Below are 16,830 nucleotides of genomic sequence, written 5' to 3' on the forward strand. Positions count from 1 at the left end.
GTCAGTTTTTCCAGACACCAGGAGATCCTTAATAAAGGCCCTCCCCCTTCTAGTACACAGAAAGTGACCGACAGCCTCAGATGTCGATATTTCCTAGTGAGGCTGCTTAGAGAGAAGGTGTGTCTGTTTCCTCCACTCAGGTCTCAGATTACACCTAGTTCTGTGCTGCATAGTGCGTGATGTCAGATCCCCACCCCCTGCCTCCTGGAAGCTGAGAAATACCATCTGAACTGTGTACATTGCATGACTGTAGAGGGGAGAAGCCCCAGATAAAAAGGTACAACTTATGTAGGAGGATTTCATTCATCACCTTAGACTAGTCACTTCAGTTGGCTTATTTAAGGGTTTTTTATCACTTAAAAAAAAATCAGGATTCCACTAGAACGTGTTGCAGGATTTGGCCATTCACCAGTCAGAAAGCAGGAGTACAGAGCCTGCAGAATCAGAGACTCCGCCCCCCCTACTTACCCCAGCCGATGCACACATAGACCCGGAAGAGCCTCTGCTCAGAGAAGACGGACAGGACCAGCAAGGTGTGCAGGTAGATTCCTTCCACCAGGAGCCAATAGTAGTTGGCTGCCACGCAGTACTGCATTATGACGAACACCAACCGGCAGCTGAGTGACTCCTGCAAAAGATGACAGCGCCAAATTCACCAACTCCCGCCCGTTTATGAAGAGCAAACGAATCTGAACTGTGTACATTGCATGACTGTAGAGGAAAGAATGCTACAGATAAAAAGGTACAACCTATGTAGGGGGATTTCATTCATCACCGCTTTTTAGGATGCCACAATTTGCCCAATGTCAACGCTCAGGGCCCCTTCACACGGTCTTTTGGTGCGCATTACCGCATGCATTAACTGCATTGGTGCAACACAGCGCCATTCAGGGCCGTGGATACGGGGGTACCACCAGTCCTCCTGTATGGGGCCCAGGCCTACAGGGGGGCCCAGGCAGCTGGGTGAATTAGATGTGGGCAGGGAAGTGTTAACGGGGCAATTACTGGAACCGATCCCCTGTATGGTTCTTTCTGCAGCAGCTGAAAGTTGGGTTCTTCTCCTCTCCCCGCCCCCCGGATGGCTTTCAGCTGCTGCAGAGAGAAACATACAGGAGATCAGTTCCAGTAATTTACCAGTCCCTTCCATTCCGGAATGAACACAATGAGCGATCGGTACCGATCAGGGGAGGACTGACAATTCATGGGGCCCCTGGGCAATAGGGGATCATGGGGCCCCTGTGTCCTCACCCACACTTAAAACCACACCCAAAAAAGCCTATGAAAGGTACTAATGACATCTCATGGGGCCCCCTACTGATCCTGGGCCCTTGGGCAGTGCCCTAGTACCCGAATGGTCAGTCCGCCCCTGGTATGGATCACTCACTGTGTTCATTCATAACTGAAGCATAGTAAACTGTGTTTATTTGTGGGCATGGGGGAGGGTCCTGTTAGGTTGTCTGTATGGGGCCCTGTGGTTTGGGGGGCACTGTAAAGTTGGCTGTATGGGGTACCGTAGTTTCTAACAACAGCCCTGGTGCCATTTATTTGAAATAACACTCCAATGCATCTGCCAACAGGCGTGTGTTTTGCGGCACAACCCACAGCAATGCACTGCCAAAAAAACATGGCGCATGCACCATATTCCGGCACTGCAACGTACATCTGTTAGTAGGGGCTTTGGGTTCCATTCAAAATGAATGGAACTGCATTGCATGGATGCATTTACTGCGCTATGTGGTAATGCACAGTGATAGGTGCTGCAAATAGATGGCGTCACCGGGCCCCCAATCCTGCTCCATTAGGTGTGTATGGCTGCAATGGACCCCGGTCTTTGGGTATCGAATAGCAGAGGACAGGGATGATTTGTCCTACAGAGAGGGTTATGGTGTAAGAAAGACTGATTTAGGTCTCCAGCTGCTGCCTCTCCAGAATACTTCTTCTATCGAAGAGCTTAGTTTATAGGTAAAAATCCAACGCGTTTTGGGAAGAACAGTCATGGGCTGGACTGAGCGAAGCTAAGGGGAGGGCCAGCATGACTGGGGCGTGCAGACGAGGCGGAAATTGAATTTGTTTGGCAGGATATTCAGTAGGTAGGGCTGGTTACTCACCTGATTGGAGTATTCGAGCTTGAGGGTGCTCTTTCCAGGACGAGGAGAAGGGGTTGGGACTTGCTGGGTGTCAGTCGGAGCTTGTGTCAGCATGGGTGTAGTTTCTCCAGCCGTCCCTCCCTGGACCTGTTTCGTTGTTTTGTTTTGCTTTTTTGTTTTTGTTTTTTCAGGGGGTTTTTTAGTTATTGGTCTTGTCCTATGTGTTTGTCATGTTGTTTGGTTTTGTGTGGGTTTGTTGATTTTGTTTTCTTTCCTTGATCGGCATTTTATGTCCTGAGTTGTTTGGCGTGTTTTGTTTTGTCATGGCCACCAGCAGGGGTCGCTGGGTCTTTGAAGGCAGTGCTGGAGTGACAATTTGGTGGATTATGGGTTGGGCCCATCCTAGGTATGGGTGTTCCTTCCCAATTATAAGGTCACGTTGGTAAGGTGGTAATTAATGGGCTGTATCTGGGACTACATAGCTGTAGTATTGTCCCCGAGGCCGTGTAGTGGCGGCTGGGGGCCTTTTCATTGGGAGTCAGATAAAGCTGAGTTATTGATGTGAGTAACGGTGCCTTCAAAGACCTTGGACCCGGTTGGGATCATTACTGTCAGTTATTATTTGATTGTACTGTAAGAAGTGTTATGTAAGAGTTATGTGAAAGAAATGGGCTGCTATGGACGTTTTACACCAAAAGGAGAGTCGCGTGGTTATTTCAGGTGGGAGGAGGTTGAAGGGGTGGTTGTTTTATTGGTTGGGTGGAAAGTATTATCCTCGATATTCTGCACATCTCTTAGTCTTACTTCTCCCTTCATCAGGGGTCAAAACCGAGTCACAATGATCTGACCGCACCATAAAGGCTCTCACCTACAGCTGATCCCTGGATCCAGACCTACCTGATCCAGACCTACCTCATAGATCTGCCCATAGGTCACACCCCTGACGAAGGACAGGCAGTTCCCCCCGAAACACGTTGGATTTTTTTAACCCATGAAATAAGTTCTTCAATAAAACATTTTAAAAAGCAACACCGGGCAAACCTCTAAAACCCAATGTAAAATGGAAATGTTGGAATACAGAACCGAAAAGCAGTAGAAAAAAAAAAAAGGTGAAAAAATGTGTGATTTACTCCACCGCCAGGGTGACTTCACCTTTTATTTTTGGGCATTTTTTTCTGCCGAAAAAGGTCTAAAAAGGTACAAATTGTCAATTTATGAAATATATTTTGATGGTGGTTTTCACTTTTGCAGTGAAAAAAAAATTACCTGGCGCCGCTCTAATTAGAAATCAAACAAACATATATACAGTATATATATATATTGGACAAGTAGTATACATGCATAGTTGGAGGTCATATGATACCTGGTAGGAAATAAGCCCCTCCCAGTGGTTGTCAAGTATGGCGATATTATACATCCACTTCAGGACGGAGTCCTTTATAAAGACGGAGATGGCCCTCAGGATGAAGGAGGTGAAGAGGTTCAGGTGGATATAGTTTCTGGTACAGTGGAGATGTCTGCAGGCAACAAAAAAAAAAAATGTTCCCCATTAGAGTCATTACCTGCAGATAGCATGGACTTCCCAAGGAAATCATTAGACATGTGCATTTCAGTTTGGTTACAATTAATTTTTTGGAGATTCAAATGGACATGATTCTTCGAATGGACATAGTAACGAATGGCAACAAATCCAAGGAAAAGTTATAACGAAAAGACCGAATGCATTTGTTTCAATTGGATGGCGTCACATGATGCGATAGTAGTTGGAGCCCATGGGGAAACAAATTACATTTTCGAATTCTTTCGATAATTGTCAAGGTCCTACCTTTTTCCTGAGGTTGTGTTGCTCCATGTGCTGGCGTCCATCTTGGATTCCTGCTGTGCATGATGGGAATCCTTTTATGTCTTCAGGTCTCTGAGGTCCATCCCCCAGAGGGGTGTGGCTGATGACATATAAGCCTGTGGTCCGCACATGCTCTTTGCACTTGTGTCTTGTGTCTTGGTGTTGCTATTACTCTGTTCTGACTCTCGTGACTCTCCTGGTACCTGATTCGGCTTGTACTCGACTATTCTTTGTATTCTCCTTTGATCTCAGCCCGTCTGTTGCTGAACCCGGCTCGTAACCTTTGATTCTCGTCTGCTGTCCTGTACTGTTTTGTCCTGTTGTTGTTGACCCGGCCTGTCTGACTACTCTCTTGTCTCTTCCACCAGCTACATGCCATTGGCGGCGGCCATTACCACAGCTGAGGTGTCTCGGGGGCCGCGACCTGGTTCCTGGCTGCGTCAAGTCCATCCCCATCATCAGGGGCCCTGGTGAAGGGCAGCCTGGGACTTAGACTCCGCGCCCTGAGGGACTTCGGTCTGTGGGTGGTGGTTGTCGTCAGCTAGTGCGTTACATTGTTAGGCCTGCCTGTCCGTTCCACGGCCCCTGCCCTGACAATAATTAGGATTCAGCTAATGAATGGATCCAAATTTCGTTCCATTAGTTAATTCGGATGCACATAATGCCAGTCAACATTGACCACTCCGCTCATGGCGTTTCTCATGGCGGGTTGGAATAGCGTCCTAAAATATCGAATCCTTTATTGAATATATAGCAGTCTTCTAGAAAAACTGCAAAATTTTTCGAATCCACCCAGACCAACGAATATAAAAAACAAATTCCGAAAACGAAATCGGTTCAACATAACGAACTTGACAAGACAAAATTCTTCAATGAACAAATGCATCTGAAACTAAATATAAATTTCCATTGTGCACATGTCTAGAAATCACCACTGGCTGACTAATGACTAGTGCCCTTTTGGAGAACAGAGATTTGCACACAGATACTAGGGCTCTGGATTCAGGTCACTACAAACAATCAGGGGCAGACTGACCATTTGGAAACTCGGGCACTGCCCGAGGGCCCGGGGTCAGTAGGGGGCCCCATGAGATTCCCCTGGTACCTTTTTCAGGTTTTTTTGAGTTTGGGCAAGGACACAGGGGCCCCATAATCCCCTATTGCCGGGGGCCCCATGAGTTGTCAGTCCACCCCTGCTCACAATGCCACAGGATCATCGGTTGCCTCCTTCCGACATCCGCCAGGCACTCTTCAGTAAGGGAGAAACAAAACTACAGAACAGATAGACAACCTCCTTCAACTTCCACTGAGTACTGTGAGGGGATGGGAGACATCACACATCTCTAGCTCAACAGGTGGAGAGGAATGTGAATGGCCGCAGCCTTGAACTCCTCAAGCCTCCTCACATGCCTCTGATGCCCCATTGGGGCTTAGTCATTGAGGTCACCAGTTGGTACTGTTTAGTGAGTTCTGACCAAAATCCCAGACCAGAATTGAAATAGGCCCTCCAGCTATGCTACAGTTAGGACCTCAATGACACTCAAGCGGCGTTCTCACAGAATGTTTCATATGACTGTCATATGCCTTTAAGTGTTCTTTGCATTTTATCTCTGCTCCTCCATTTCCTCTGGTTTAGTTCATGCTGTATAGATAGCCACACCCCTTTTCCCAGTAAGGCATTTCAGCTTCAAGCCTCATGTCATGAAGCAGATAACATTATGATCTTTTGACCTATCAGATGTTCATTGTTGTAAGATTCTCTCAGTTTATGGAATAAACTTCACAAGATCTACAAGATGTCATCTGCATTGAGTCACTGCCTGTGTTATGCAACTAAGATTGGAGTTATCGCTATCTCATCACAACTGTGAGTTACAGAGATCACACTTTCAGTGCTTAGATTGGAGAGACAGAACAATGCCCTTAAGGGCAGGGGTCCCTAGGCAGGGATCTCCACCTGCAGGACTGGACATAGGACCAACTCAGCTCCTGCTCCAATCCTCAGGCTATTTATGGGCTCTTCAGCCACCTTCTGGGCACATCTCCCCAGGGATTGATTGGGTCCCAAAAAATATTCAGGCTATCCTTCTTCCTTTTCTCCCATTGTGATTTCAGAAGCCTCTAGAATGCAGGGGGAAATAATCAGATCAGCAAATGGTGAGACACTGAGCAGGCTAAAGCCATCAATAACTGCTTCACTGACTACAGAGGAGCCAAACTATATTCACCGAGCATTCTGAACCTAAAAGTGGTAGTAAAGTCACTTTGTATATTTTTACCTACAGGTAAGTCTATAATAAAGCTTACCTGTAGATAAAATGAATATCTCCTAAACGTTCACCGTTTAGGACAGTGGTGGGCAACCTTTTTTTTTCAACTGAGCCAAATCTCGCCAAAACCACGATTGAAATTTATTTTGAGAGCCACATTTTTAAAACTGAAAATACATAGGATGGTACACTGTTTTTAGTTTCAATAAGTTTTTATAGTAATTCATCCCCCATACAGTAATTCATCCCCCATAGTAATTCATCCCCCATAGTAATTCATCCCCCATATAGTAATTCATCCCCCATAGTAATTCATCCCCCATAGTAATTCTTCCCCCATAGTAATTCATCCCCCATATAGTAATTCATCCCCCATATAGTAATTCATCCCCCATAGTAATTCATCCCCCATAGTAATTCATCCCCCATATAGTAATTCATCCCCCATAGCAATTCATCCCCCATAGTAATTCATCCCCCATAGTAATTCATCCCCCATATAGTAATTCATCCCCCCTATAGTAATTCATCCCCCCTATAGTAATTCATCCCCCATATAGTAATTAATCCACTCCATAGTAATTCATCCCCCATAGTAATTCATCCCCCATATAGTAATTCATCCCCCATAGTAATTCATCCCCCATAGTAATTAATCCCCCATATAGTAATTCATCCCCCATAGTAATTCATCCCCCATATAGTAATTCATCCCCCATATAGTAATTCATCCCCCCTATAGTAATTCATCCCCCATATAGTAATTCATCCCCCCTATAGTAATTCATCCCCCATATAGTAATTCATCCCCCATATAGTAATTCATCCCCCATATAGTAATTCATCCCCCCTATAGTAATTCATCCCTCATATAGTAGTAGTAAGTAAGTAGCAAGTAGTAAGCCAAGTCGCCCCTGTGTCAATTCACTTACCTTTGCTCCGCACGTTCCTCTCGCCGTGTTCTCGCGCCGTTCCGGTCTTCAGGGCGGACTGTGAGAGGAGCCTAGCTCCTCTCACGTTCGTCACGCTGCCCTGCCTACACACATCCTGACAGCCAATCACTGGCTATCAGGATGTGAGTGGCAGCAAGACTGGCCAATCATTGCATTTGAGCGCGCTGCCCTGGCTGGTTTTTTTTTGGATCACGCTGCAGAGTCCCTGCCGCCCGAGAGGAGGGAGGGGAGCGGGCGCCCGGCACACAAGTGCCGCATTAAAGCGTGTAAAGAGCCGCATGTGGCTCGCGAGCCGCGGCTTGCCGACCACTGGTTTAGGAGATAGTCTACGGAGAAGACAATACCGGCATATGCGCTCTGAAGGAACGACATACCCATGCCATTCCTTCAGAGCTGTGTAATATGCCTGAAACTCCTGTGCACATACCTGGGAGTGACGCCTTTGGCGGCTCGGCCATTCAACCAGCCGCAGCCCGCGTACCCGGAAGAAAGTCCGGGTGAAGGTGGAAGCTTTCTGCAGTAGTGACAGCGCGCTGTTGGAGGGCTTCATTCTAAGGTAGGTCTTTCATAATGTTCTAGTTGCAATGCCTACAAGCACATTATAATATTACCTTGCAGCAGAAAACTTTTTTTTGTAACAAGTTTACTACCACTTTGACTAGTAGGGTGCTACATAAAGATTTTACAGTCTCCATTAAATATACATGTAAGTGGGATCAACGTAAATGTGAATTCCCACTAGCTTAGACTGATGTAACTATGCATGATCCTGATCCATAAAACAAAACAAATGGCCATGCCACACACCAGATGTAGCCTGGGTACCAATATCACAGCCTACGGATGTACACTATATTGCCGAACGTATTGGCCCCGCCCTTCAAATCATTGGATTCAGGTATTCCAATCCCCTCCATGGACACAGGTGTATACAATCAAGCCCCTAGGCATGCAGACGGCTTCTACAAACATTGGTGAAAGAATGGGTCACTCTCAGGAGCTCAGTGACTCCAAGCGTGGTCCCGTGATAGGTTGTCACCTGTGCAATGAGTCCATCCGTGACATTTCCTGGCCACTAAATATTCCACGCTCAACTGTTAGTGGGATTATAACAAAGTGGAAGCAACTGGGAACAACAGCCACTCAGCCACCAAGTGGTAGGCCACGTCACATGACAGGGCGGGGTCAGCGCATGCTGAAGCGCACAGTGCGCAGAAGTCACCAACTGTCTGCAGAGTCAATAGCTAAAGACCTCCAAACTTGGTGTGGCCTTCAGATGAGCCCAACAACAGTGCGTAGAGAGCTTCATGGAATGGGTTTCCATGGCCGAGCAGCTGCATCCAAGCCTTCCATCACCAAGTGCAATGCAAAGAGTCGGATGTCGTGGTGTAAAGCACGCCGCCATGACTTTAGAGCAGTGGAGATGTGTTCTCTGAAGTGACCAATCACGCTTTTCTGTCTGGCAATCCGATGGACGTGTCTGGGTTTGGTGGTGGCCAGGAGAACAGTACTTGCCTGACTGCATTGTGCCAAGTGTAAAGTTTGGTGGAGGGGGGGTATGGTGTGGGGTGTTGTTTCAGGGGTTGGGCTTGGCCCCCTAGTTCCAGTGAAGAGAACTCTTACGGCGTCAGCATACCAAGACATTTTGGACAATTTCATGCTCCCAACTTTGTGGGAGGAGTTTGGGGATGGCTCCTTCCTGTTCCAACATGACTGTACACCAGTGCACAAAGCAAGGTCCATAAAGACATGGAGGAGCCAGTTTGGGGTGGAGGAACTTGACTGGCCTGCACAGAGTCCTGACCTCAACCCCATAGAACACCTTTGGGATGAATTAGAACGGAGACTGCGAGCCAGGCCCCCTCCCCCGACATCAGTGCCTGACCTGACAAATGTGCTTCTGGAAGAATGGTCCAACCTTCCCATAGACACCCTCCTAAACCTTGTGGACGGCCTTCCCAGAAGAGTTGAAGCTGTTATAGGTGCAAAGGGCGGGGCCAACTCAATATTGAACCCTACGGACTAAGACTGGGAGGCCATTAATGTCCATGTGTGTGGAAAGGGCGGGGCCAACTCAATATTGAACCCTACGGACTAAGACTGGGGGGGCCATTAAAGGTCATGTGCGTGGAAAGGGCGGGGCCAACTCAATATCGAACCCTATGGAGCAAGACTGGGAGGCCATTAAAGTTCATGTGCGTGGAAAGGCAGGCGTCCCAATACTTTTGGCAATATAGTGTATGTCACAAGAGTTATAAGCTATGTCTTTATTGGAGAGATATAGAGAGCTTTCCAGATACAATAAACTGCTGGATGATCAATAACCAGGAGATTATTTAATTCCTGGAAATCCTTAGAAATGACACTTTGATTGCAACCTTCAAATATTACATGGTGCAGGCGTCACATCTTGGGAATAACATTACTCACATTATTCTATCACTTTCCATATGAAAAAATATATGATAAAAGTACCCTTCCTCCGACATGATGATTACCTGAACCACTTGTGTACCTCTGTGCCCAGCTGGCCCATGTCAATTATATGCACAAGGAGCAGAATATATACCGGGGATATACATTAATCAACTGTCACTGCAATATTGCTATGGGGACTGGAAAAAAGAAGATATGAGTCTATCATTTTAACCCATCATTATCTCTGGATGTGCTAACCCTAAAATAGACAAACTCCAAAATTCACCGCAAAGCACCGAAACCCCCAGAGAAGCATCCTGCTCTGCAGAATTGGGGGGGGGGGGGGAAATGGGGTGACATGAGAGAAGGAAAGCCATAGTCAACCTCTGATGAACTGAATGTTAGCTGCGCCTTGGATCAAATCTTGTAGTGGGCTGTACGTGGCCAATGGGCCATAGTTGGGAGACTCCTGATTTAGAGGAAATATCGAGAGTCCATAAGAAGCAAGTCTTATGTTGACGGTTTTAACTATCAAATTGGACAGCAGGGAATGACTGACCCAGGTATCTGATATTATTATAATATTTGGTGTCTGGAAAAAAATGTGTTTTATACGGGTTCAGGACATTATTTTCTTACATGAAAGCACAATAAATAATGTAACATTGTGAGAATGAGTATGTAGTGCTACCCCCGCAGGAGCAGCTGGTATCTTTGCCCCGGCACAAGGTATTTTATATAGCCAGGTGCACACACACTTTCGCTTGTTGTCTTCAATGACCAGTCTAGGGGATGTTTGGTTTTGGAGTTTTATTGTAGAACTGGGCATAGGGATTGGGGAATTTAGTAAGATACTCCTCAGTTAGAACTAATTACAGTTGAGGACACCCAACTGATCTCTTAGTTGAGCACTGTTGAAGTCCTGGCTAGAAGCAGATAACAGAAACAAGAAGTTTAGGAGTGAGAAAAGTCCCTTTATCAGGGGTAATAGTAGCAGGGCAAAGCTCCTCAGGTACAAGCCAGTTATGCCAGACTGTGGCAGTCCACAGAAAGTAACAGAAACTGAGCAAAGTCCTAAGCAGTAGCTACATTTGGACCAGCTCTTTAGAACACTAGCCAGTGTTCCCTTTTCTCAGACCCACACTGACCATAAAGCACCAGAGGGGTAGCAAAGCTCACAGAGTCCACAAGATCTCTCACTATCTGTACTCACAAGGCCCAAGGACAGAATGGTGGCCTCCTGCCAGTCTTCCAAGTGACACCCTCCAGTAATACCAGACAGATCTTTGACAGACAGCTCCCCTAGGTCAGCGTACTGAAGTACCAGGGTCACTCTCTCTCTTACTTCAGTGATACCAGACAGATCTTTGGCAGGCAGCTCCCCAAGGTCAGCGTACTGAAGAACCAGGGTCACTCACTCTCTTACTTCAGGCCCTCAGGTCGCCCACCTGAGGCCACCAGCAGGTGCCAGGTGAGGCAGGCCTGCCTCCAGCCTGGCTTGGTGCAACCCTCTCCAGGAAATACCCCAAGCCCATGTGCTCACTGAAGATACATATCGCTCCCAGCATGCAATGGCGCGAACATCCCCTGCAGTTGGCCAGGGCTGCATCCATGTTCATGCTGCTCATTTGCCTTGATCCCACCCAGGTTCCGGAAGGCTCTAGCTGCTTTCAGAATCCAGGAGAAACTTGAGACAAACTCAAACAGCACCAGAACATCATGAACAGATCTGACTAATCCATCTCAGCTCTCTGTTAAGTAGAGAGCCCAATTAGATTTTCCCAACAGCCTCTCTGTTAGGCAGAGAAACACAGCTATACTATCCTAAATGTACAAATCCTAGCACCTATCTAGGAGGAGTCTACGAGTGTAAGATTTCATATTATGGTAATGGTATCTACTGTTAAGGCTTTGAACTGTGAGGGTCATATGGGTTATATGGTAGTACCATTGTGATGTGTAGGAATGGTGGGGGTGATATGGGTTATATGGTAGTACCATTGTGATGTGTAGGAATGGTGGGGGTGATATGGCTTATATGGTGGTACCATTGTGATGTGCAGGAATTGTGGGGGTGATATTGGTTATATGGTGGTACCATTGTGAAGGGTGAAAGTGGTGAGGGTGATATGGGTTATATGGTGGTACCACTGTGAAGGGTAGGATTGGTCGGGGTGATATGTTTTATATGGTGGTACCATTGTGAAGGGTAGGATAGGTGAGGTTGATATGCATTATATGGTGGTATCATTGTGAAGGGAAGCAGTGATGAGGGTGATATGGGTTATATGGTGGTAAGATTGTAAAGTGAAGGGGTGGTGAGGGTGATATGGGTTATATGATGGTACCATTGTGAAGGGTAGGATTGGTGAGGGTGATATGGGTTATATAATGGTACCATTGTGAAGGGTAGGATTGGTGAGGGTGATATGGGTTATATAATGGTACCATTGTGAAGGGTAGGATTGGTGAGGGTGATATGGGTTATATGATGGTACCATTGTGAAGGGTAGGATTGGCGAGGGTGATATGGCTTATATAATGGTACCATTGTGAAGGGTAGGATTGGTGAGGGTGATATGGGTTATATGATGGTACCATTGTGAAGGGTAGGATTGGTGAGGGTGATATGGGTTATATGATGGCACCATTGTGAAGGGTAGGATTGGTGAGGGTGATATGGGTTATATGGTGTTACCATTGTGAAGGGTAGGAGTGGAAAGGGTGACATAGGTTATAAGGTGGTACCATTACGAAGATTAGGAGTGGTGAGGGTGATATGGATTATTTGGATGCTTCCAGAATATAGGGCAGGGGGAAGCAAATGAACAGTATGAATATTTTCATCCCCAGCCAATCTCTGGAAGGAGGCGTCCAGAAAGTGATACATGTTTGGGAAGCCTTTCCAGAGTGTTCTTTCCTCTGCTGGGCGGGTTTCAGGTCCCACAGGAGACAGCTACACTGAGACAATAACTGCATTCTGGGCCTCAGCAGGAGCTGGGCTGAAGACCTGGAGGAGATTGCTAATGGATTTTTGCTGGAGGGTACTATCCTGAAGTCCTGGTCTGGAGAAGCATCTTTTGTCTCCCTCACTGAGGAGCTACCCATGGAAGCTGAGGGGCAGACAGCTCCTAGGACATTGTGAGTAAGACCTGGGTTTGGGACTTTCATGTGTGCCTGAAGCCATATGGGTTTGTGCTAGAATTTGTCCTATAAATGACCATTTGGAGTATCCTCATCCCTGAACCCCTCTCCCGTTTCAAGGTATTCAGCAATACATTTTTTAAAGACATCCCCTAGACAGAGTCTGTATTGTCAGTGTGCATGGAACTGAGCTAATGGATGGCAGCCTGTGTAATAACAAGGGGGGCCTGGGCATAATATCCCCTCCCGGGCTGAGCAAATATACGGTATGTAAAGATATATGTTAGAATGACTTTTTTAATATGTTAAAAAACATCTGCAGAATATATTTTTAAAAATATATATTTTTAAAAAGATATATTTCTTTAAATATATTCTTCAGATCTTTTTTAACATATAAAAAAGTCATTTTTACATATATTCCTAAATGCATTCCAAAAATGTAGATTTGTGTTTTTAAAGACATCCAGTATATTTGAAATGTATTTTTAAAAAATATTTTCATATACTATGTTATAAAAACGCATTTCAACATACAGAATATATATATATATATAGAGAGAGAGAGAGAGAGATGAAAAAGAAGGCAGCAGTGGTGAGTTCATGATTAACCGTTCACGTTTCCACCTGGAGTTGCCTCTATGCGCTCATTTGTATGAGTTTCCCATATATATACAGTTGCAAGAAAAAGTATGTGAACCCCTTGGGATTACGTGGAGTTTTGCATGAATTGGGCATAAAATGTGCTCTGAACGTCATCTAAGTCACAACAATAGAAGAACACAGTCTGCTGAACATAATACTACACAAACATTAGATGTTGCCATGGTTTAATTGCACATAACATGTAAACATTCACAGTGCAGGGAGGAAAAAGTATGTGAACCTTTGGACTTAATAACTGGTTGACCCTCCTTTGGCAGCAATAACCTCAACCAAACGTTTCCTGTAGTTGCAGATCAGACCTGCACAACGATCTGGAGTCATTTTGGACCACTCCTCTTCACAAAACTGTTTCAGTGTAGCAATATTCTTGGGATGTCTGGTGTGAATCGCTCTCTTAAGGTCATGCCACAGCATTTCAATGGGGTTGAGGTCAGGACTCTGACTGGGCCACTCCAGAAGGCGTATTCTGTACTGTTGCAGCCATTGTTTTGTTGAATTACTTGTATGCTTTGGGTCATTGTCCTGTTGCATCACCCATCCTCTGCGGAGCTTCAGTTGGCGGACAGATGGTCGTACATTTTCCTGCAAAATGTCTTGATAAACTCTGGAATTCATTTTCCCATCAATGACAACAATCCGTCCAGGCCCTGAGGCAGCAAAGCAGCCCCAAACCATGATGCTCCCTCCGCCATGTTTCACAGTGGGGATGAGGTTTTGATGTTGGTGTGCTGTGCCTTTTTTTCTCCACACATAGTGTTGTGTGTTCTTCCCAAACCACTCAATCTTGGTTTCATCTGTCCACAGTATATTTTGCCAGTAGTGCTGTGGAACATCCAGGTGCTCTTTTGCAAACTTCAAACGTGCTGCAATATTCTTTTTGGACAGCAATGGCTTCCTCCGTGGTGTCCTCCCATGTACTCCATTCTTGTTTAATGTTTTCCTTATTGTAGATGTGTCAACAAAAATGTTAGCATGTGCCAGAGATTTCTGTAGGTCTTTAGCTGACACTCTGAGATTCTTCTTTACCTCATGCAGCATTCTGCGCTGTGCTCTTGCAGTCATTTTTACAGGACGACCACGCCTAGGGAGAGTAGCAACAGTGCTAAACTTTCTCCATTTGTAGACAGTCTGTCTTACCGTGGACACATGAACATCAAGGCTCAAGGAGATACTTTTGTAACCCTTTCCAGCTTCATGCAAGTCAACAGTTCTTGATCATAGGTCTTCTGAGAGCTCTTTTCTGCGAGGCATGGTTCACATCAGACAGTGCTTCTTGAAACCAGTAAACCCAAAACAGGTGTGTGTTTTTTAAGGGCAGGACAGCTGTCAGCAACACATCCAATATCATCACACTGATTGGAGTCAAGGTTCACTCCTGGCTCCAATTAGCTCTGGGAGAAGTCATTAAGCTAGGGCCTCACATACTTTTTCCTCCCTGCACTGTGAATGTTTACATGTTATGTGCAATTAAACCATGGCAACATCTAATGTTTGTGTAGTATTATGTTCAGCAGACTGTGTTCTTCTATTGTTGTGACTTAGATGACGTTCAAAGCACATTTTATGCCCAATTCATGCAAAACTCCACGTAATCCCAAGGGGTTCACATACTTTTTCTTGCAACTGTATATATATATATATATATATATATATATATATATATATATAAATATTTTATATATATATATATGTATATATATATTTATTGAAATATATTTTTAAAGATATTGAATATGGTAAAAATTGTAGCATTTCAAATATATGGCAATATATTTGGGAAGAATATTTTTAAAATATATTTCAAAAATATATTTTTCTTCCATGTGGGTGTCAACTTCCAGATACGATGGATTTCACATTGCTAGAATGGCCTCCAGCCTTTACTCTCATCCTCTCACTCCAGGTATTTGATTCACATAAATAACACATGGTGCTGAGTCCTACCAAAGCTGATAAAAAGGTACCACTCATTTAATATGGGGTGTAGATTACCTGAATATCACCAGGATGAAGGAAGCGATGACCAGCGCTGAGAAGGACAATGAGTATCCAATGGTATAGATGATGGACAGAGAGGACAGTTCCTCTTCCGGCTGCGTCTAGGAGCACAAGATAAAAAGACTTGTCTTCATTCTTTGTACAAAACCCATCAAAATTCACAGCAACATTCTACTCTTTAGTCTTGTAAGTAGGTGCTTACAGGGGTTGTGTACAAGTTCTCTTTAATGTTGGGTCACCACCATAACCTGTTATTAGTGTGAGTACTATTTTATATGCAAGGTATAGTGAGTTAGCAGAAGGGAGTTAGGTTTCCGACTCCCAAGTATTCATGGTTCTGCCCCTTTTTGGTAGCCCATAACCTTTTGAAGGAGAAGGCAGCTTCCTCGTCTTGCCTTTTGGAGTCTTGGGTTTTTGCCTCCACGTGGGAAGGAGCCAGGAAGGTACTGCATGATGGGAACTCTGCTTAGGGGTGTCTGTCGTTCCCCTAGAAAGGGTACCCAGTCGGGGTACTGAAGAGGACTAAGGACTTTATGGACTTTTCACCACTCTATGGTATGCGATGGCGGCCTGGATAGGGAAACAGCCCGAAGAGAGACTTAGAAAGAGGAAGAATTCGGTGTATCAACCGAATGCTTTTCAGTAAATGTTCCAAGTTAGCTCAAAAGGTGCCTGGTCTGAAGTTCTTTTAAAGGAGTTGCATGCAGGGGGGGCGTAGTTACTGTGAGGTAAACAAGGCATTTGCCTTGGGTGGCATTTTTCGGGGGGCCGCGCCGCCCATTGGAAGAAGAGACGCTGGTGTCCTGCGCCGTTTCTTGTGTGGTTATCGTGCCGACGAGGTTTCCGAGGGGTACCGGGGCTGGGTGGAAGAGTGGACTCCCGGAAGGGTGTGACGGTGAGCTGTGGGCGGCGGGTGAGTGGACAGTGGGGGCAGAAGTTTTTTTGTGTTGCCTAGGGCAACACAAAACATAAATGCACTACTGGTTGCATGTAATGATGTATATAAAAAACAAAAAAACAAGGGCTTGTACCAACTGGGGATTGAGAAGAGAAGAGAAGAGAGAAGAGAAGAGAAAAGAGAAGAGAAAAAAGAAGAGAAAAGAAGAGAGAAGAGAAAAGAGAAGAGAAAAGAGAAGAGAAAAGAGAAGAGAAAAGAGAAGAGAAAATAGAAGAGAAAAAAGAAGAGAAAAGAAGAGAGAAGAGAAAAGAGAAGAGAAAAGAGAAGAGAAGAGAGAAGAGAAGAGAAGAGAAGAGAAGAGAGTGAAGATAAAAGAGAAGAGAAAAGAGAAGAGAGAAGAGAAAAAAGAAGAGAGAAGAGAAAAGAGAAGAGAAAAGAGAAGAGAGAAGAGAGGAGAGAAGAGAGGAGAGAATAGAAGAGAGGAGAGAGGAGAGAATAGAGGAGAGAAGAGAGGAGAGAGGAGAGAAGAGAAGAGAGGAGAAGAGAGGAGAGA

The 16,830-nt window shown here is 45.2% G+C and overlaps 1 protein-coding gene across 1 annotated transcript in view; it reads right to left on the reverse strand.

Moving 5' to 3' along the window:
• Positions 1-16,830, reverse strand: part of GLP1R (glucagon like peptide 1 receptor) — a 469,752-nt gene that overhangs the window by 155,632 nt on the left and 297,290 nt on the right. Inside the window, exons 5-7 of the mRNA XM_089692563.1 lie at positions 15,374-15,480; positions 3,451-3,604; positions 469-628 (exon numbers count right to left, since the gene is read on the reverse strand). Of these exons, the coding sequence (XP_089548689.1) occupies positions 469-628; positions 3,451-3,604; positions 15,374-15,480 (421 nt within the window). The remainder of the gene's footprint in view (positions 1-468; positions 629-3,450; positions 3,605-15,373; positions 15,481-16,830) is intronic.

Source organism: Staurois parvus, unplaced genomic scaffold, assembly GCF_062004578.1.
Source record: "Staurois parvus isolate SC_StPar_1 unplaced genomic scaffold, SC_StPar_1.0 ptg000595l, whole genome shotgun sequence".
NCBI classification, from domain to species: domain Eukaryota; kingdom Metazoa; phylum Chordata; class Amphibia; order Anura; family Ranidae; genus Staurois; species Staurois parvus.